We start from the raw sequence: 23,129 nt of genomic DNA on the forward strand, positions 1-23,129 counted from the left end.
GCCTGTACCGGAAGTAGCAGACGATGTGCGCGTGACGTCACGGGTTGTGGAGCTCCTCACATCTGAACATTGTTTACAATCATGGCCACCAGCGGCAAGTGCAATTCGGACCGAGAAAGCGACGAGTTCCCCATTAATTTGAGCGAGGATGAAAGATACGTGGATGAGGAAAGTTAGAGTGAAGCACTAAAAAAAAAAGCGACTGCTCCAGACGACGGAAGTGTGAGCGGTTCAGATGTTAGACACATTTACTAGGATAATTCTGGAAAACCCCTTATCTGCTTATTGTGTTACTAGTGTTTTAGTGAGATTATAAAGTCATACCTGAAAGTCGGAGAAGCCAAGATCACTGCTGCCTTTTTGACAGCTACAGGAGGGGGTCGCATAATCCACTCAAGTCTCCGGTAAGAGCCGACTTAATATCACAATTTTCCCATTCAAAAACTTGCTGGTTGACGTAGAGCATGGGTGTCAAACTCTGGCCTGCGGGCCAAATATGGCCCGCCGTGTAATTTAATTTGGCCCTTGAGGCAATATCAGTTTAGCATTAGAGCTGGCCCGCCGGTGTTATACAGCGTCGGTGCCGCGATAAAACCGCATTCACCGCTAATACTCATACTTGCCAACCCATTTAATTTTCCCGGTAGACTCCAGAAGATCAGTGCCCCTGCCGAAAATCTCCCGGGCCAACCATCCCCCCGAATTTCTACCGATTTCCACCTGGACAACTATATTGCCTTTAGCGTTCTCTACAACCTGTCGTCACGTCCACTTTTCCTCCATACTAACAGCGTGTCACATAATATTTGTGACTTTTACACACACACACACACACACACACACACACAAATGTGAATGCAAGGCATATTTGGTCAACAGCCATACAGGTCACACCGAGGGTGGCTGTATAAACAATTTTAACATTGTTACAAATATGCGCCACACTGTGAACCCACACCAAACAAGAATGACAAACACATTTCGGGTGAACATCCGCACTGTAACACAACAGAACAAATACTCAGAACCCCTTGCAGCACTAACTCTTCCGGGAAACTTCCAGCAAACTGACCAATAATTAACGTTTTATTCATGCATTTTCTCTTGCTACTTCAAGGCTTGAATGTTTGGTTCATTCATTATTGTTGTTTTATTTTCAAATGTATTATTCGCCTGTGGAAAAAAATTTATATTTACCTCAGAAGATTACAAATAGAAAAAAAGGCATAACATTTTTTATTTAAATTTTATTTGATATGCCATTGATATTTTTTAAATTATTATTATTATTATTATTAGAAACTGGATTTTGCATGTCATTAAAGTTATATAAGCCTTGCCAGTTCAATATTGAATGCAAAACTCGTTTGGGTCCTTATTAAAACGTTCATTTGTTCAACCTTGGCCCGCGGCTTTGTTCCGTTTAAAATGTTGGCCCACTCTGTATTTGACTTTGACACCCCTGTTCCAGAAGGTCTTAACTTTTTCCAAGTGATGTCAGATGAAAGAAAAAGTCAGCTGTTTGGCCACAATACCCAGCAATATGTTTGGAAGACAAAAGGTGAGGCCTTTAATCCCAAGAACACCACACCTACCGTCAAGCATGGTGGTGGTAGTATTATGCTCTGGGCCTGTTTTGCTGCCAATGGAACTGCTGCTTTAAATGGGACAATGAAAAAGGAGGATTAGCTCCAAATTGTTGAGGACAAGCTAAAATCATCAGGGGGGAGGTTGGGTCTTGGGCACAGTTGGGTGTTCCAACAGGACAATGACCCCAAACACACCTCAAAAGTGGTCAAGGAATGGCTAAATCAGGCTAGAATGAAGCTTTTAGAATGGCCTTCCCAAAGTCCTGACTTAAACATGTGGACAATGCTGAAGAAACAAGTCCATGTCAGAAAATCAACACATTTAGCTGAACTGCAGCAATTTTGTGGTGAAAAATGTGCACAGAAGCTTGTGGATGGCTACCAAAAGCGCCTTATTGCAGGTAAACTTGCCAAGGGACATGTAAGCAAATATGAACATTGCTGTATGTATACTTTTGATTGCTCACATTTTCAGTAGAGACATAATAAATTCATAAAAGAAGCAAACTTCATGAATGTTTTTTTGTGAGCAACAAGTATGTGCTCCAATCACTACATCACAAAAAAGCAAGAGTTGTAGAAATGATTGGAAACTCAAGACAGCCATGACATGATGTGCACCGCCTTTTAAAAGCACACACGCAATCACTCCTCTCTCATGAAACATCTCTCAACTGCATACATGTCAGTTAAAAAAAGTAACACATGATTTACTTTCGTACAGTTGTGGTCAAATTGTGCTTCATCTGACATCACATGGACAAAAATGAGAGACCTTCTAGTAGGAAAGTTCTGTGGTCAGGTGCAACAAAAACTGAGCTGTTTAGCCACAATACCCAGCAATATGTTTGGAGGAGAAAAAGTTAGGCCTTTAATCCCAGGAACACCATGCCTACTGTCAAGCATGGTGGTGGTAGTATTATGCTCTGGGCCTGTTTTGCTGCTTTAAATGGGACAATGAAAAAGGAGGATTACGTCCAAATTGTTCAGGACAATCTACAATCATCAGGGGGGAGGTTGGGTCTTGGGCACAGTTGGGTGTTCCAACAGGACAATGACCCCAAACACACCTCAAAGGTGGTAAAGGAATGGCTAAATCAGACTAGAATGAAGCTTTTAGAACGGCCTTCCCAAAGTCCTGACTTAAACACGTGGACAATGCTGAAGAAACAAGTCCATGTCAGAAAAGCAACACATTTAGCTGAACTGCAGCAATTTTGTGGTGAAAAATGTCAGCAGAAGCTTGTGGATGGCTACCAAAAAACTTGCCAAGGGACATGTAAGCAAATAATAACATTGCTGTACGTATACTTTTGATTGCTCACATTTTCAGTAGAGACATAATAAATTCATAAAAGAAGCAAACTTCATGAATGTTTGTTGTGAGCAACAAGTATGTGCTCCAATCACTACTTCACAAAAAAGTAAGAGTTGTAGAAATGATTGGAAACTCAAGACAAACATGACATCATGTGCACCGCCTTTTAAAAGCACACACGCAAGCACTCTTCTCTCATGAAACATCTCTCAACTGCATACATGTCAGTTAAAAAAAGTAACACATGATTTACTTTCGTACAGTTGTGGTCAAATTGTGCTTCATCTGACATCACATGGACAAAAATGAGAGACCTTTTAGTCGGAAAGTTCTGTGGTCAGGTGCAACAAAAACTGAGCTGTTTGGCCACAATACCCAGCAATATGTTTGGAGGAGAAAAAGTTAGGCCTTTAACCCCAGGAACACCACACCTACCGTCAAGCATGGTGGTGGTAGTATTATGCTCTGGGCCTGTTTTGCTGCCAATGGAACTGCTGCTTTAAATGGGACAATGAAAAAGGAGGAGTACGTCCAAATTGTTCAGGACAAGCTAAAATCATCAGGGGGGAGGTTGGGTCTTGGACACAGTTGGGTGTTCCAACAGGACAATGACCCCAAACACACCTCAAAAGTGGTAAAGGAATGGCTAAATCAGGCTAGAATGAAGCTTTTAGAACGGCCTTCCCAAAGTCCTGACTTAAACACGTGGACAATGCTGAAGAAACAAGTCCATGTCAGAAAAGCAACACATTTAGCTGAACTGCAGCAATTTTGTGGTGAAAAATGTCAGCAGAAGCTTGTGGATGGCTACCAAAAAACTTGCCAAGGGACATGTAAGCAAATAATAACATTGCTGTACGTATACTTTTGATTGCTCACATTTTCAGTAGAGACATAATAAATTCATAAAAGAAGCAAACTTCATGAATGTTTGTTGTGAGCAACAAGTATGTGCTCCAATCACTACTTCACAAAAAAGCAAGAGTTGTAGAAATGATTGGAAACTCAAGACAAACATGACATCATGTGCACCGCCTTTTAAAAGCACACACGCAAGCACTCTTCTCTCATGAAACATCTCTCAACTGCATACATGTCAGTTAAAAAAAGTAACACATGATTTACTTTCGTACAGTCGTGGTCAAATTGTGCTTCATCTGACATCACATGGACAAAAATGAGAGACCTTTTAGTCGGAAAGTTCTGTGGTCAGGTGCAACAAAAACTGAGCTGTTTGGCCACAATACCCAGCAATATGTTTGGAGGAGAAAAAGTTAGGCCTTTAATCCCAGGAACACCATGCCTACCGTCAAGCATGGTGGTGGTAGTATTATGCTCTGGGCCTGTTTTGCTGCTTTAAATGGGACAATGAAAAAGGAGGATTACGTCCAAATTGTTCAGGACAATCTAAAATCATCAGGGGGGAGGTTGGGTCTTGGGCACAGTTGGGTGTCCCAACAGGACAATGACCCCAAACACACCTCAAAGGTGGTAAAGGAATGGCTAAATCAGGCTAGAATGAAGCTTTTAGAACGGCCTTCCCAAAGTCCTGACTTAAACACGTGGACAATGCTGAAGAAACAAGTCCATGTCAGAAAAGCAACACATTTAACTGAACTGCACCAATTTTGTGGTGAAAAATGTCAGCAGAAGCTTGTGGATGGCTACCAAAAAACTTGCCAAGGGACATGTAAGCAAATATGAACATTGCTGTATGTATACTTATGATTGCTCACATTTACAGTAGAGACATAATAAATTCATAAAAGAAGCAAACTTCATGAATGTTTGTTGTGAGCAACAAGTATGTGCTCCAATCACTACATCACAAACAAATAAGAAATGATTGGAAAGTCAAGACAGACATGACATCATCTTCTTTATAAGTGTACCTACACTTTTGACCAGCACTGTATATAATCCACCATTTGGGGAAAACCCTGGACATTGGGGGTGAAAAAAATTAAAACAATTTTAATTAATCACGCTTCAGGCATTTATTACCACATTTTTCTTTTTACGTCCTGAGTCTCTAAATTGGATGAAAGTCCTACTGAAAGCCAGTACTACTAGCCTGGATCTGAGGACCACCAACAGCAGTTGGTCAGCTGACCTTAGGGCTCCAGACCAGGTATGATGGTGCAGAAGCTCAATCAGGTATTGTGGGGCCAGGCCATTTAGGGATTTAAAAACATTTAAAAGTCATTTAAAATCAATGCGGTGACAATGGACAGGGAGCCAGTGGAGTGAGGCCAGGACTGGGGTGATGTGCTCGCGGTTTTTGCTGCTGGTGAGGAGACGGGCAGCCATGTTTCGCACAAGCTGTAAACGGTGGAGTTATACCGGATCAATGCCAACGTACAGTGACTTGTTGTTGTTGTTGTTGTTGTTGTTGTCTAGTTGGTGTGTGATGAAGGTGTGGATTAAGGTCTCCAGGTCGCTCTGGGAGAGATAGACGTTGGTCTTTGCTTGGGTTCTGAGATGGTAAAAGCTGGTACTAACTGCTGAGCTGACCTGTTTGGTGAATTTAAAGGCAATATCGCTATAAAATGAATGAGATTGGTGATGTTGATCATTGGGAACATTTGCATAAAATGGCCTGCTGGCAACACCTGACAGCAAGTGGATATTAATATAATCCATCTCTCTGCGTTACGACTGCATCTTTTCAACAATGTGAAGAGGGACTATAGCAGGCTTGCAAGACACGTCTCTACACACACACACACACACATTGTGTTGGCAGAGCTACGTTGTCTCCCGGGAGGCTAATTCAGAGCAAAACGCTCACTGAAAACTGCACAGCCTTAAATTGTTTCCTTCTCTCCCTCGACCAGCTTAACTGCCAATTAGGCAGATCTCACAATAGTCCCTTTACTATATATATATATATATATAAGGGATGCACCGCGAAACCGAATAAAATTTGAGCGCTTGGCCGAAGGCCGAATACCAAATACCGAATAATAAATGCAGTTTTTTACAACTTTTTTATATTGCATAAATAGCTTAGAATACATTTTTAGACATGTTTTTCAAATAAAGTACATTTTTATTGAATATTGACATTTTTTAATATTCCAGTAGCCTTTGCTTTTCAAAAAAAAGCACAATTTTTCATTTATATTAGGCCTTCAAACAAAACATGCATTCCAAAAAAAATAAAGTGCATTAAAGTGGATAAACCCACAACAAATGAATTATTGTCCTTTTGGCAAAAGTCTGCTTAGCCACAGTAGATATGCTAATAATGTAAACAGAAGGCTCAAGTAAATCTCAATTAAGTGTGTGCTTGTAACCTCATACACTTATACAGGTAGCCTACACAACATGCTAATAATGTAAACAGAGGCCCCACTAAATCTCAATAAGTGTGTGCTTGTAACCTCATACACTTATACAGGTACACAACATATCCCAACGTCACTGCACGTTGGTTGATTGCGTCACCGCGTCAAAAAATTGCGTCACACGCCACTATTCGGCCTTGTTTTTAACTCATTCCACCGAAGGCTGAATGTGGCTTTTTTTGCCATATTCGGCCGAATATATTCGGTTACCGATTAATCGGTGCATCCCTAATATATATATATATATATATATATATATATATATATATATATATATATATATATATATATATATATATACATATACATATATATACATATATATATATATATATATATATATATGTATATATGATTGGATAACACACACACACACACACACACACACACACATACGGAAACCCATATTCAGTATGTATGAAAACACAGGTATGATTTGATAACACATACTGTATGTCAGGGGTCGGGAACCTTTTTGGCTGAGAGAGCCATGAAAGCCAAATATTTTAAAATGTATTTCCGTGAGAGCCATTTAATATGTTTTAACACTGAATACAACTAAATTTATAAGTAGGACTAACATTCTTTAAGTGTAATAAGTCTCTTCTTTTTAATAAGATTTTTATTCTGAAGTTAACCAATAATAATTAAAGTACTTCTTAACATAAATGACACTTCATGAACAGGTATGGTAGAAAACGGTTGGATGGATTAAAATACATGAGGATGTTTTATATTTTGAATGTTATTTTTAACACTGTGATTATGTTATAGTAATTTTGTATATCTATTATCACACAACTTTTATGCTTAAGGGCCGTTGCTATAATTATTGTCAATTGTCGTGAAGTGGTATTTTTCTTTGTCCGTGCAAAGCTGGCAATCCAAAAGATTGCCAGCCATTCTGGTATCATTGTCTGTGTTCAGGAACGGCCCACTGACTGCCAAGGTCGAACACCGCCGTGACGCAGACAGAGCAGAGAGAGACAAGGCGATATCACCAGCATCAACACAATTGCATTTTTGTATAAGCATATATTGTGTCTAACTGGAGTTGTCGGGCTTACCCCCTTCCCTCAGCGACAGCTTCAGTGATGTTAAAAATGGACCTTCCAAATAAATAGAGGAAGCACGCGGGCTGGACTTTTACAACGTAGTTTGGATCTGTAACTAGAATACAGCCCAAAACAGGTCTCCTCATTGAGACAAGTTTAACTCTGTCTCTGCATGATTCCTTGCTTCTCGTCTGTTTAATAGATGTCATCAGTGTTTGAACCTGACAGATTACCAGCGGATATATTCATTTCTTATCGTGTTAAGCAATATCAGCCAAGATTTACCTGAGAGCCAGAAACACTCATCAAAAGAGCCACATTTGGCTCTAGAGCCATAGGTTCCCTACCCCTGCTGTATGTGTTAAAGCTGTGTTTTTCAACCACTGTGCCGTGGCACACTAGTGTACCGTGAGATGTTGTGCCGTGGTAGATTTAATTTCACCTCCATCCATCCATTTTCTACCGCTTATTCCCTTTCTGGGTCGCGGGGGGGCGCTGGCGCCTATCTCAGCTACAATCGGGCGGAAGGCAGGGTACACCCTGGACATGAATTTCACCTATTTGGGTTAAAAAATTTTTTTGCAAAATAGTAATTATGATCTGCAAATAATGTGTTGTTGTTGAGTGTCGGTGCTGTCTAGAGCTCGGCGGAGTAACCGTGTAATACTCTTCCATAACAGTAGGTGGCAGCGTGTAGCTAATTGCTTTGTAGATGTCGGGAACATGGTTTGTCATGATCACAATGTGCAGACGACAGCGGGAGACAGTGTGCAGGTAAAAATGCTTAATGCTTAAACCAAAAATAAACAAAAGTGACGCTTAGGGATGACTATGCAAAACGAAACTAAAACTGAACTGGCTGCAAAGTAAACAAAAACAGAATGCTGGACGAGAAAGACTTTCAGAGTGTGGAGCTGACGGCGTCCACAAAGTACATCCATACATGACAATCAACAACAAAACAGGAGCCCAAAACAAGAAGTAAAAGACTACACACAGCAAAAAAGTGCAAATAAGTCAGGGTTTGATGTGACAGGTGGTGACAGTACACCTACTTTGAGACAACAGCTATAGTCATGCATGCTTGCTTATGCTTTGATTTCATATTCAATAGCCGACTTTATACTGTCAATATCGGCTGCTGAGTTAAATGTTTTAATGTTTTCTGCTGCTGTTGTGTCTCGGGATTTTTTTTCTATGACAAAAAAAATGCCTCGGTTCAGAAAAGGTTGAAAAACATTGCATTAGACATCCATCCATTTTCTACCGCTTGTCACTTTGGGGGTCACGGGGTGGTGCTGGAGCCTATCACAGGTGCATTCGGGCGGAAGGCGGGGTGGCAGGGGCCTATGCCCAGGTGCATGTATTTGGAGGTGGGAGGGGCCTATCCCCAGGTGCCTGTATTTGGAGGTGGGAGGGGCCTATCCCCAGGTGCATGTCTTTGGAGGTGGGAGGGGCCTATCCCTAGGTGCCTGTCTTTGGAGGTGGGAGGGGCCTATCCCCAGGTGCCTGTATTTGGAGGTGGGAGGGGCCTATCCCCAGGTGCCTGTCTTTGGAAGTGGGAGGGGCCTAACCCCAGGTGCATGTCTTTGGAGGTGGGAGGGGCCTATCCCCAGGTGCATGTCTTTGGAGGTGGGAGGGGCCTATCCCCAGGTGCATGTCTTTGGAGGTGGGAGGAAGCCGGAGTACCAGGATCCAGCAGTCCCAAGTACATGCAAACTCCACACAGAAAGATCCCGAGCACGGGCTTGAACTCAGGACCTTCGTATTGTGAGGCACACGCACTAACCCCTGCCCCACCGTGCTGCCCCCGCATCAGACAGTAGATATAATTTACTGCTGCCTCTCCGGTCTCCACTTGAACAGAACCTCAGGTGTAAATGACACAGCAACTGTGCTCACTGAAAGTACCTTTAACCGCTTTTCTTTCTTATTGACTGCGGTTCAAGCGCCGGGAGGATGTCTAACAGGTGAAGTGGGCGCCATGGGACCAATTCCCTTTCGTAATTGTGCAGATCGATAAAGCCCCCACGGTGATGAAATCACACGTGACATCATACATATTCCAATGTTAGAACGCTACTAGAGCTGTGGATCTTTGGGTGTCCCACGACTCCTTTTTATATCGATTCTTGGGGTCGCGATTTGATAATATATCGATTTTTTTTTTTTTGATTCAATGCGATTCTCGATTCAAAACGATATTTTTCCAATTCAATACATAGATTTCAGCAGGATCTACCCCAGTCTGCTGACATGCTAGCAGAGTAGTAGATTTAAAAAAAAAAGCTTTTATAATTGTAAAGGACAATGTTTTATCAACTGATTGCAATAATGTAAATTTGTTTGAACTATTAAATGGACCAAAAATAAGACTTATTTTTATCTTTGTGAAAACATTGGACACAGTGTGTTGTCCAGCTTATGAGATGCCATGCAAGTGTAAGCCACTGTGACACTATTGTTCTTTTTTATTATTTTTATAAATGTCTAATGATAATGTCAATGAGGGATTTTTAATCACTGCTATGCTGAAATGATAACTAATATTGATACTGTTGTTGATAATATTCATGTTTGTTTCACTACTTTTGTTTTGTTCTGTGTGGTGTTTGTGTATCCTCTCAATTGCTCTGTTTATTGCAGTTCTGAGTGTTGCTGGCTCAGGTTTGGTTTTGGAATTGGATTGCATTTTTATGGTATTGCTGTGTTTTGTTTTGTTGGATTGATAAAAAAAATTTAAAGAAAAAAAAAAATCAATTAGAAAAAAAAAAGAATCTATTCTGAATCGCACAACGTGAGAATCGAGATTCGTATTCAAATCGATTTTTTTCCCACACTCCTAAAAGCTACACTCACAATATGACGAACAGCGGGAAATAAGTGGCACCTTTTTTTTTTTTTAAGTGTTTCCACGCAGGGGCAAGACTCTGCCCCCTTAAATAAATGTATTGCCCCCTCAAATCAAAATTTGAGAAAGTAAATTTGAATAAACTCACAAAATTACTACATTAAAAGTTGACAAAATTATCTGCACTAGCGGAAAAATTTGCCGAAAAAGGGACACACACGATATAGTAGTGTCGGCTTCCCTCTCATCCCTCCCTCCGCTGTGCGTGTATTCAACATTCCACAGGCTGCGCAGCAGACACACACCCACACACACCCCTCAGCCCTCAGCAAACATCCAATCACTGTTGCAGTATGAAAGTAAAAGAAAAGGAAAAGTTGTCTACATTTCTCATATACTTGTTAGGATGGGTGTGTTTGTGTAGTCTTATCTGTCATAAACACGCTTATCGTCGCGGACTTTCGGTGCTACGGAGTTCCTTTTTTTTTTTTACAACTTGACGAGAGCAGTGACAGCGGATGCTCTGAGCAGCAGTGGTTTGGAAGGCAGAGAGCCTCCACTGTCCCTGTAAAAAGCTACAAGTCATTGATGATGCTGTTAATGAGGGTAAAAATGAAACATAAGGTATATATCCTGCTTAGCAGTCCTCCTCTGCTGTCCTCTGTTCAGAGCGGAGTCCCTAGCAACGGCCCGTTTTACTTAGCAACGGTCTGGCAATCGACTGCTGGAATTCTTTTTCTGTTGTTTTTCTTGTAATTCTACATAGTCAACCTTTAATGTTTCAATCTACATTTTGTAATAAACAAATTATAAGTTTCATTTGATATGACCAAGACACCTAAAAACAAAAACACAGCCGTTTTCATCAATTTACAAGCAAGTGGGCAACACACATACATTGGAGTGAATGAATGTTGTGCCCAGATGAGTGCCCACATTCTGTTTTATAAATTAGTTTGAGATTCTTTTTTATTATTATTCATCAGACTACCTTTCAGTTTTGTAAATATTGACTGTAGTGTGTGAAGTCCTACTTTGGGTCAAAATGTATTTGAGAGTTAGGCCATCCAGTTAGGATAAATGTTATGTTGTTGGTTGATAAAATCTGGATGAAGGATGTTTTATTTTATTCATTTATTTTTATTTTTCAGTTTCCCCCCTGAGGGATTGCCACCTTATTGTGGTCAGGGGGGTTGCGTGCCTCAGTGACCGTAAGAGCTATACCAGCAGGAGCTTAGTCTTCAGGTGGGACACCCAAGTTGGACAGGTCTGAAGGTAGAGGCCTGACAAAGTGCAATCCACTACTCCAGGTTGGGGTTGGACACATAGCTAAAGACCCGTTTCAATGAAGAAAGCATCGTTACTATAAGCACAAAAAAAAAAGTGCTGGAGCATGATGTGTACACATGATGCCCCCTTCACATTTCTGACTGCCCCCTCATATCAGCATGCCTAGAACCGCCCCTGCTTTCCACACTTTTCCGGAGCAAAAACACAACTGTTGATTCTTTTTAAATTTTTATAAGTGTTGCTTCTGAAGCGCGCATTTACGCGCAACCATTTTGAGCGCGAAGCCGGTAAAAAGATAAATAAATAAATGAAAAAGACAACTTACATGTCGAAGTTCTTGCATGCGGTCTTTCATGGCGTCTGTGGGTGGTGGTGAAGGTGGTGATGAAGGTGGTGACGGTGGTGAAGGTGGTGATGGTGACGGAGGATGCTGGAGGCACACACCGAGACGACAGACTCCCAACAGGCGGGCAGAGGATGCGCGTCAGGCGGGTTGCACAAGACGCCGACTCGGGGTCTTCTTCTCCTTCTTCCTGCTTTGAGGCTGGCGATGAGAGGATGAATGGACCGCGGCCTCTCCGCCATCAACAATTCCACGCCCTCCAACTTCCTCCGCCGCCAAAGCACACCTGCTGGGAAGAAGCGGTGAGCGCCGCCAGTTTAAAAGCAGCCACTTGTAGAGAATGTTGGTCGCCTGCTGGAATTGGGTGGAAAAAAAAAAAAAAAATGGACTCGGGATCGAAGTCGCTGAGGAAATAACACCTTTTGTTGGTGACCCGGTGCGCGGCGCCCTCTGCCGGCCATTGTGAGCAAAGCACCCAGCACTGAATTTGAAAAGGATTCTTTTACCTTTGCAACCTTGAGGATGTTTTATGTATTCTAATAAAACTCCTTGTCTGAGAATCCGTAATACTGAAGATGTTCATTTGTGGAATGAAAAATGTTCCAGTATATTGCCAAAAGTATTTGGTCACCCATCCAAATGATGAGACTCAGGTGTCCTAATCACCACAGGTGTATGCAATCAAGCACTCAGGCATGGAGACTCTTTCTGCAAACATTTGGGAAAACATGCGCCACTCAGTGATTTCCAGCGTGGAACTGTCATAGGATTGATTGGTTGAAACTTTTATTAGTAGATTGCACAGTACAGTACATATTCTGTACAATTGACCACTAAATGGTAACACCCCAATAAGTTGTTCAACTTGTTTAAGTCGGGGTCCACCTTCATCAGTTCCTGGTTCATGATGCCACCCACACTTGCCAACCTTCACACCGCTGAATTAGGGAGATATTCAAAAGGCCCGCTGGGTGTGTGTGTGTGTGTTTATATATATTTAGCTTTAATTCACTGAAATTAAAGTACTTCTTATATATATAAAATAAATACTTGAATTTCAGTGAATTAGGCTGTAATTCACTGAAATTCAAGTATTTCTTTTATTTTTTTATATGTATGTGTGTGTGTGTATGTATATATAAATATATATATATATATATAGCTGTAATTCATTGAAATTCAAGTACTTCTTAAATGTATAAAATAAATACTTGAAATTCAGTGAATTACGCCTATATATATTAGTTTAATTCACTGAAATTAAAGTACTTCTTATATATATATATAAAATAAATACTTGAATTTCAGTGAATTACACCTATATATACATATATATATATATTTAGCTGTAATTCACTGAAATTCAAGTATTTATTTTATTTTTTATATGTATGTGTGTGTGTGTATGTATATATAAATATATATATATATATATATCCAATCCACTTTTTTTATATAGCACATTTAAACAACAATAACGTTTCTAAAGTGCTACACTGCCATGTTATAAACATTAAAAAAAAATATATATATATATATATATATATACACATAATATGCTCCACCAATGACTGAATAAAAACAAAAAATAAATAAATATAAAACCAATAAAAACAATATAAAAACAAATATGATTAAAAACTATTTTAAAGGGTAAAATCAATTAAAATCAAAGTGTATAAAAAACACAGACAACAGAGAACAGAGGATATATATATATATATATATATATATATATATATAGCTGTAATTCACTGAAATTCAAGTACTTCTTAAATGTATAAAATAAATACTTGAAATTCAGTGAATTACGCCTATATATATTAGTTTAATTCACTGAAATTAAAGGAGTTCTTATATATATAAAATAGATACTTGAATTTCAGTGAATTATACTGTAATTCAAGTATTTCTTTTATTTTTTATATGTGTGTGTGTATGTATATATAAATATATATATATATATAGCTGTAATTCACTGAAATTCAAGTACTTCTTAAATATATAAAATAAATACTTGAAATTCAGTGAATTACACTGTAATTCAAGTATGTCTTTTATTTTTTATATGTATATGTGTGTGTATGTATATATAAATATATATATATATATAGCTGTAATTCACTGAAATTCAAGTACTTCTTAAATATATAAAATAAATACTTGAAATTCAGTGAATTACACTGTAATTCAAGTATGTCTTTTATTTTTTATATGTATATGTGTGTGTATGTATATATAAATATATATATATATATATAGCTGTAATTCACTGAAATTCAAGTACTTCTTAAATATATAAAATACTTGAAATTCAGTGAATTACGCCTATATATATTAGCATAATTCACTGAAATTCAAGTATTTTTTATTTTTTTATTTGTATATACGTGTGTGTGTATATATATATATATATATATACACACCTATATATATATATATATATATGTGTGTAATTCACTGAAATTCAAGTATTATATATATATGTATATATATATAGGTGTGTATATATTTATGTGTATGTATGTATGTATATATATATATATATATGTGTATATGTGTGTGTGTGTGTATATATATTATATATATATTAAAAAGAAGGATAGGGATGATGTTCATAAAGAAGTTATTGTTGTTTTTTATTGTTATTATATAATTATTGTCGATGCCATTAGTGACTCCTCTTATCGAACTGATTCCTTATTGAAACACTTCTGGAATCCAGATATGTTGTTGTGTGTGCACTGAGTTCCAAAAGCCAAAGATGTTATGTTCTTATGGAGGGTAAGCGGGCGGGACTGAGGACAGCATGCAGACCTTAAAAGGTGAAGGTTTCAGGTGAGAGAGGACGCTAAAGGCACGCCCTCAATATTGTTGTCTGGGTGGAAATCGGGTGAAATTCGTGTGAATGGGCAGTGAAATTTGGGGCTCTCCCGGGAAAATAGGGAGGGTTGGCATGCATGATGCCAACTGTGCAACAAATCTGGTCGTGAAATGTCCTCACCTCATTTTAAAGTCAACTTTATTATAAGAAAATGGAAGTGTTTGGGAACAACAGCAACTCAGCCAGCAAGTAGTAGGCCACGGAAACTGACAGAGAGGGGTCAGTGGAGATGTAATCAACTATTTTATTATGCTTCGTAGGGCATGACATTTTTCCACACTTTTCATGTGAAATGATTTTTAGGGACCGAATGTCCCTTTGGGACAGAGGACCCTATTATATTTCTAAGGTTTTATTATTATCATACCACCGCCTCTTTGAGCTGTAATTTGACCACCTTAACATGCTTCAAAACTCACCAAATTTTACACACACATCAGGACTGGCAAAAATGACCATCTAATAAAAAAACAAACCCCAAAACTCAAAATTGCGCTCAAAACCGCTGGTAACTTCAGTTAGGAATGTCGTAGAGACATGAAACAAAAACTTCTATGTATTTCTGACGTAGAGATAGATTTCATAAATGGAGATCCTTCAGCAAAAATCAACAGGAAGTTGGCAAAAACCCCTTTAAAACAAAAGTTTCCTAAAAAATGTCATTTTTGCCTCTTTGAGCTGTAATTTGACCCCCTTAAAATGTTTCAAAACTCACCAAACTGGACACACACATCAGGACTGGCGCAAATTGCGATCTAATAAAAAAACAAACCCTAAAACTGAAATTTGCGCTCTAGCGTTCCCTAGGAATAAAACGCAGACAAAATGGCTCCTAGGAAGAAAACACAGACAAAACTGCTTGTAACTTCCCGTAAGAATGTCATAGAGACATGAAACAAAAACCTCTATGTAGGTCTCACTTAGACCTACATTTCATTCATTTACATCCTTCAGCAAAAATCAACAGGAAGTTGGCAATTACCCCTTCAAAACAAAAGTTTTGTAAAAACCTGCCACCTTTTTTTAAACATTATCTCCTCTGAGCGCGTGTGTTGTGTCGGCTTCAAACTAGCACAGGCGAGAGTTTGAACCCTTCAGACTAAAAGTTGAGAAAATAGTTTTAATAACTGCTCCGGTTTTGATTTACACCAGCGTGACCACACAATGTAGAGAAGGTAGGTAATGTGCAGGTAAAGATATGTTGTCTGGGTGATGGCAGGAAGCACCACTGTTTATGGGTGACAGAAAAAAGCACCAGTGTGACCCCAGGATGCAGGGAAGGTAGGTAATGTGCGGGTAAAGATATGTTGACTGGGTGAAAGAAGGAGGCACCAGTTTGACGACAGGATACAGAGAAGGTAGGTAATGTGCAGGTAAAGATATGTTGTCCGGGTGATGGCAGGAAGCCCCACCATGTATGGGTGACAGAAAGAAGCACCAGTGTGACCCCAGGATGCAGGGAAGGTAGGTAATGTGAAGGTAAAGATATGTTGACTGGGTGAAAGAAGGAGGCACCAGTTTGACCACAGGATACAGAGAAGGTAGGTAATGTGCAGGTAAAGATATGTTGACTGGGTGAAAGAAGGAGGCACCAGTTTGACCACAGGATACAGAGAAGGTAGGTAATGTGCAGGTAAAGATATGTTGTCTGGGTGATGGCAGGAAGCACCACTGTTTATGGGTGACAGAAAGAAGCACCAGTGTGACCCCAGGATGCAGGGAAGGTAGGTAATGTGCAGGTAAAGATATGTTGAACGGGTAAAGGCAGGAAACACCAGCAAAAGTCGGTCCCGTCCATCGCTGCTTGCAGCTTTAATTTGTCTTGGTCTTTTATTTGTAAACATTTGATTATTTTTGTGTTTTTATGAGTTGTTTTTTTGCAACTCTTTTAAGATATGTACTACTGTAATATTTTATTTCCCCTGCTCTCCTACATTTAACACTTCTTTGCGCTATTTTCATTTGTGTGAATGCTTTGGAGCATTCACACAAATGGTTTTCTACACCAAAATTGATCTATTTATTCTTCTTTTTCCCCAGATTTTGGCGCAGTCTGGCGTGGAAGCAGATATTTATGTGATAATATATCTTATTGTAGGTGTTTCTTACACCTTCCATTGATATTTTGCTTTTTTTTTACATTTTTGTTGTGTTCTGCTTGATTGTAAAAAAATACACAAATATGGAGGAGCAAGTCTGAGAAGTAAAATATGTTCATATGTTGTTAATATTCAGTGTTTTATTGTTCATAGTTGATATTGTAAATCCCACTTTCTTTATTTTCATGTCCATTTCGGGTGTCCTACTCAGTAAAGAACTGTACAATTCCATTCCGTTTTTTGGAGGTGGTCTGTCATAACTTTTTTAGAATTCTATCAGACATTGTGCATTTTGGTATTGGTGTTCCAGGAAAAGAGGACCTAAACACAAATTCTGTACAGCAGATTTTCACAGCTAAATGTGCATATACATCATTTATACATACATAAACCTTGACCCCCCCAAACACTTTTCTTATGTCAATGTGGCCCCAGAGTCAAAATATTTGCCCAGCTCTGGCATCGAGGGAACCATTCAATTGTTGGTGTCTATCTACAAATCAGTGTCTTTTCTTGTTATTGGACTCACTGTGGCATGTCGCACTGAATTATTGAGTAAAAGTAGAAAATTGAAGGGATACAAATGTTGACTTTTGCTGTGATGGTAAGTGGTGAAGACACAAAATGTCACCACTAATTCATAGTAGCAGGTTTGTTTGTATAGAACAGGGGCGCTCACACTTTTTCTGCAGGTGAGCTACTTTTCAATTGACCAAGTCGAGATCTACCTCATTCCTATTTATGATTTATATTTATTTATTTGTGAAAGAGACATTTTTGTAAACAAGTTAATGGTGTTTAATGACAATACAATTATGTTTAACACACATAGATTCCTTTCTTTCATGAAGACAAGAATATAAGTTGGTGTATTACCTGATTCTGATGACTTGCATTGATTGGAATCAGACAGTGGTGCTGATAACGTCCGCATTTTCAAATGGAGGAGAAAAAAAAAGTCCTCCTTTCTGTCCAATACCACATGAAAGTGGTTGGATTTGGCATCTCGTTTGTCTAACTTGCATACTCCTTTTTAAACACTTTGTTATGAGAGTAGCATATGTGTGTGGCCCTTTAATGTCTGGCAGCAGGTGAGTGACGTCAGTGACTGTGCGGGTGGGCAAGCAAGTGAGTGTGCGGTCGCTGAGGGCGGGGGAGATATACATTGGCATCAAACTCCGTAGCTTGCTAGTTTTCTGAGACTCTTATTTTGTTAGCACAGGCAGGATGAAACAGGTCTTTTATGGTGAAGACAGGAACTGTGCAGTCGGTCTTTAGAGTTTTGACAGTAGGTACGGAGTCTCTAGAAATAAAATGTGTTTCTCTGCGTCCGCCCTGTTAGTGATTTTTTTCTTAAATATGAGCTCGCAGCAGCCAGCGTCATCTCACAAGATCCTCGGGTGCCGAGAATATCAAACAACTGACGAAAGTGAAGTCTTGGTATGATTGATGATTGCTCATTTTTATGTACATTTTTTAATGCCTGGCTTGAGATCGACTGACACACCCTCCGAGATCGACCAGTCGATCGCGATCGACGTAATGGGCACCCCTGGTATAGAAGGTATGTGTTCACATCTTTTCTTGTTTGTTTAAAGGGACCTTGAGAGTTTTTATTTAAACATAATAATACAGTCAATAAATCAGTAATTTAAATAAAATAGTTAATGAATCACTATTTTGTGCATGTACGAATGCACAAGAAAAGATGTGGTGGGATACGCTGTGGTTGTCTACCACCCTGTATTTGTTATCCAGCTCTAGTATTTGATCCGACCAGATTGTCGTGCAGTCGTGTACATCTCACTGTAGCTTGATTTGAAAAAGAAAGTAAGTTGTCTCTTCCCCATGCACACACAGCTGATCTACTGGAGATAAAAATAGTATTGTAATGAAGTCCATACACTCCAGATATGAGTCATGGTGACGGTGCACCTGTGATTGCAATTGAAGGCTGTGTGTGCTGCACTAGAAATGAGGTCTCCTCTGACGTCCGGTGTATTTGGTGTCAGCTCGCACATCCCTGTAGGACACAGTCACACACACATTTATTGTGTTATATATTTACACTGCAATAAGGTGCTTTTTGCTAGCCATCCACAAGCTTATGCATGAATTTTTGCCCGTTCATGACAAAATTGGTGCAGTTCAGCTAAATGTATTGGTTTTCTGAGATGGACTTGTTTCTTCAGCATTGTCCACAGTGGGGTTTAAGTCTGGGAAGGCCATTCTAAAACCTTAATTCCAGCCTGATTTACTCCAATCATTATCACCAAAAAATAATGTGTGTATACATATATACACACATACATATACACACATGAATATACACATATACACACGTGTGTGTGTATTTATATATATACCGTATTTCCTTGAATTGCCGCCGGGGCGCTAATGAAATTAAAATCTCTTCTCACTCTGGCGTTTACCAAAGGCATGCGGTAAATTTAGGCCTGCGCTTAAAAATTAGAGTGTGATGTAAGGATACCATCATGAAAAGCACATTTAATTAAAAAAAACAAACGTTATTATGGTCTTACCTTTACTTATAAATGAAGTCCATGCGCAGCTCCTTCTGATCAAAAGCATCGATAACTTGTTTATAGAAGTCTTCCTTATCTTTTTTCAGTTTTAAGTCTCTCTGTCTCCATGGAGATCTTCCTTTATTACCTCCTGCTTCCATTGAAAGTCCAGTTTAGAAAACTTTTATTTTAGATATGTAATCCTCCATGTTAAAAGTGCAAGCCAGAGGAAAAGATAAACGATCGCTGCTCACTCTTGCTGCTCGTTGTCACTTCTAGCTCGGTTGGTAGAGTGGCCGTGCCAGCAACTTGAGGGTTGCAGGTTCGATTCCCACTTGTGCCATCCTAGTTACTGCCGTTGTGTCCTTGGGCAAGACACTTTACCCACCTGCTCCCAGTGCCACCCACACTGCTTTAAATGTAACTTAGATATTGGGTTTCACTATGTAAAGTGATTTGAGTCACTTGAGAAAAGTGCTATATAAATATAAATATAATTCACTTCACTTTACTTCTGCAGCCGAGTAGTCGCAAGAAGGATCACTAGTGAAGTGAAGTGAATTACATTTATATAGCGCTTTTCTCTAGTGACTCAAAGCGCTTTACATAGTGAAACCCAATATCTAAGTTACATTTAAACCAGTGTGGGTGGCACTGGGAGCAGGTGGGTAAAGTGTCTTGCCCAAGGACACAACGCCAGTGACTAGGATGGCGGAAGCGGGAATCGAACCTGCAACCCTCAAGTTGCTGGCACGGCCGCTCTACCAACCGAGCTATGCCGCCCCACTAGCGCCCTCTACCACCAGGAGGCGGGAGTCATTTAATGACTCATATTTGACACACGCAGCTACGGTATATTAATAAAACATAGCTGCTTACTGTTCTTTTTAGCATATTCAATAGCTTGGACCTTAAATCCCACTGAATAGCTCTTAATCTTCTTCCCTTTATGCGATTTCAAATGATTGAAATCAGCCTCCTCCATTTTGAAAATGATGACAGGTGAAGTGTCACTCGTGACGTGACGAGTTTGACCTGGCGGAAATTCTAGACATGCAATAATAAAAATATTTTGCGAAACGAGTTTGACTCGGCGTTATTCTTGAGCCGGCGCTAATGCTAAGCATGCGCTAATTATTTTTGCGAAACGAGTTTGACCCGGCAGACGTTGTTGTTGTTTAAATGTGCTATATAAATAAAGTGGATTGGATTGGCAGTAATTCTAGTCAGGCGCATACTATATACCCGGCGGCAATTCAAGGATATACAGTATACACAAACGTGTGTGTGTGTATATATATATATATATACACACACATATACATACATACATACATATATATACCCAGCAGATTTGCAAACATTTTCAGTAGAGACATAATAAACTCATAAAAGAAGCAAACTTCATGAATGTTTTTTGTGAGCAACAAGTATGTGCTGCAATCACTACATCACAAAAAATAAGAGTTGTAGAAATGATTGTAAAACTCAAAACAGCCATGACATGATGTTCTTTACAAGTGGACGTACACTTTTGACCACCACTGTATGTATAAATTTACTGTATATATAAAACCAGAAAAAGTTAAATACGATCCAATACGTACCGTCCTTGTCTCCGCCTCCTTTCCTTCTTCTCTAAGATCCAATCTCGGCCCTTTACCGATTTACCCTTCATGTTTTTAAAACGGCATCTTTACAGGGAGAGTGAAGGTAATTAGTGGGGGGTTTTTTAAAGACAAAAATACAATAGGAGAACATTTGAATGTAAAAGGCAGGAAAACCCACCTGACGGGGTTTTACGTCAGGCAAGACAACAACCTTTGCTGCTTTTCTCTCGGCCCATGGCTTCCTGAGTTCAGGGACAGAGCCTGAACCCTCTGAGGCCGAGACCTGATGCCCTACCTATGGTGTGCTGCTTCTTTTTACACAACTACTGCAATTAGGGTTTGTTTTGTTTGTTTATTTACAGGCTAGTCTGTCATTTAAAACATGCTTTGAATCACGGGAAGTCTCGCTGTTGTTTATTTTCTATTTAAATATTGCATTTCATAACAAATGTCATTTGTTCTAATAGAATTTTACTTAATACTGTTTATAATTTTTTTTAATTATAATGAAATGATTACTTATGCACAGCTTCCATTGCAATGCGAGTAATGAAAATGTATGGAAATTGTATTTTCTTTTTATATACAATTTTCTATTGTATTAAATAATTTAATTGTTTTTTCAAGTTATTTAATATATTTTAACATTATGCATAATTAAATAATTACATATTATTTTTCGATTTTGTTTGGAATGAATTTCAACTTAAGTAATTATATATTGTAGGTGTAAATTTAATTTTGTTTAAATTTATTTCAACATGTTATAATATTATACATGAATATGTATAGGTCTAATTAAATAATTACATGATATTTTAAAATGTTGTTTAAATTTAATATGTTATAATATTAGATGAATATGTATGTCTAATTAAATAATTACATTATATTTTTAAATTTTGTTTCAATTCAACATGTCATTGTATATTATAGATTAATAATTATGTCTACATAATTTTTAAAATTGTTTGAATTTATTTTAACGTGTCATATTATATAATTAAATAATTACATACAATTTTGTAATTGTATTTGAATTTCTTTTAACATGTTATACGTTATAGATTAGAGGTGTCAAACTCATTTCAGCTCAGGGGCCTGACTGATAAAATCATGGCATATTAATTCAAAAATAAAGACAACTTAAATTTTTTTGTTCTACTTTGTCCAAAAATAAAACTAGCACATTCTTAAAATGTACATGTAACAACTAACACTCTTGGCAAACACTTCCAATTAGTTCAGAGGGGAAAATTGGTGCAGTTTCAAAAACACCATGAAGAACACAATGAACTTGGACTTTGTCTCAGTGTTTTTACAAAGTCATTAACATTTAAGCACTTCCTGTTCCGCATTCTCATGTTGGCAATTCATTAAAACGTGTTTGGAAAACAATTGAGTGTTTCCTCAAACAGCCACATTGGTGAAATCTACAACTGCCACAAAACATTAATTTGTCATCATTCAAATATTGCAAATATAATATATTCAAAGCAATTGTCAAAAAAATAAGTCTACAAACGTTACAAATACACCATAAAATAAGATAAAACAAACAACGAATTTAGGAACGCACATTTTTACAATGGAGTTCAGTGTGCACATCATGCCGTTAACCAATTGGGAGCACTGCACGGAACTACAAAGATGATGGTGAGGTTGACTTAAGTATTTGCATATTACGTTTCATTATTTCATCTGTTGAATGGATAATTTACAAAATAAAGAAGGCATTGTGTGTACAGCATTAGTCTGCCTCCAGCCACAACAGGAGCACCTGATTACTTACACCTGCTCTAAATGGAGTAGCCGAAGCCAATCCAGAGGGCGCTTGAAGTCAGCTGACAAGCCGCCTAAACAGAGTCATGCGTGATGTGAGTTACACTTAAATTGCTGTTGCGACATCCACATTTAAAACAGCAGTTTCTTTCATTAAAAAATTGCAATTAATTTTTATATTTGGCAAACTCATTTAAAACCCTGTTTTAAATGAATATTTATGTCTAATTAAATAATTACATAATACTTTTTAATTTTGCTTAATTTTAACATGTAATTTGCACTATAGATGTATAATCATAATTACATAATATTTTTCATTTTGCTTGACTTTAGGTTAACATATGTAATTACATATCACAGCTATATATTTTTTGGAATAATTAAAATGTTTAACAGGGATTTACAGTTTCTATAAGGGTATACATCCAAT

The 23,129-nt window shown here is 38.4% G+C and overlaps 1 protein-coding gene across 2 annotated transcripts in view; it reads right to left on the reverse strand.

The window, feature by feature from the left end:
* Positions 1-16,899: 16,899 nt before the first annotated feature.
* Positions 16,900-23,129, reverse strand: part of bud23 (BUD23 rRNA methyltransferase and ribosome maturation factor) — a 24,105-nt gene continuing 17,875 nt past the window's right edge. Inside the window, exons 11-13 of one of the 2 annotated variants that reach the window (XM_061878184.1) lie at positions 20,912-20,998; positions 18,715-18,802; positions 16,900-18,644 (exon numbers count right to left, since the gene is read on the reverse strand). In XM_061878184.1, coding sequence (XP_061734168.1) covers positions 18,748-18,802; positions 20,912-20,998 — 142 coding nt within the window. In that variant the 3' untranslated portion in view covers positions 16,900-18,644; positions 18,715-18,747. Of the gene's footprint in view, positions 18,648-18,714; positions 18,803-20,911; positions 20,999-23,129 lie in introns of both variants that reach the window. The other variant, XM_061878183.1, reaches the window with a different exon arrangement.

Source organism: Nerophis ophidion, linkage group LG18 (genome assembly GCF_033978795.1).
Source record: "Nerophis ophidion isolate RoL-2023_Sa linkage group LG18, RoL_Noph_v1.0, whole genome shotgun sequence".
NCBI lineage: Eukaryota > Metazoa > Chordata > Actinopteri > Syngnathiformes > Syngnathidae > Nerophis > Nerophis ophidion.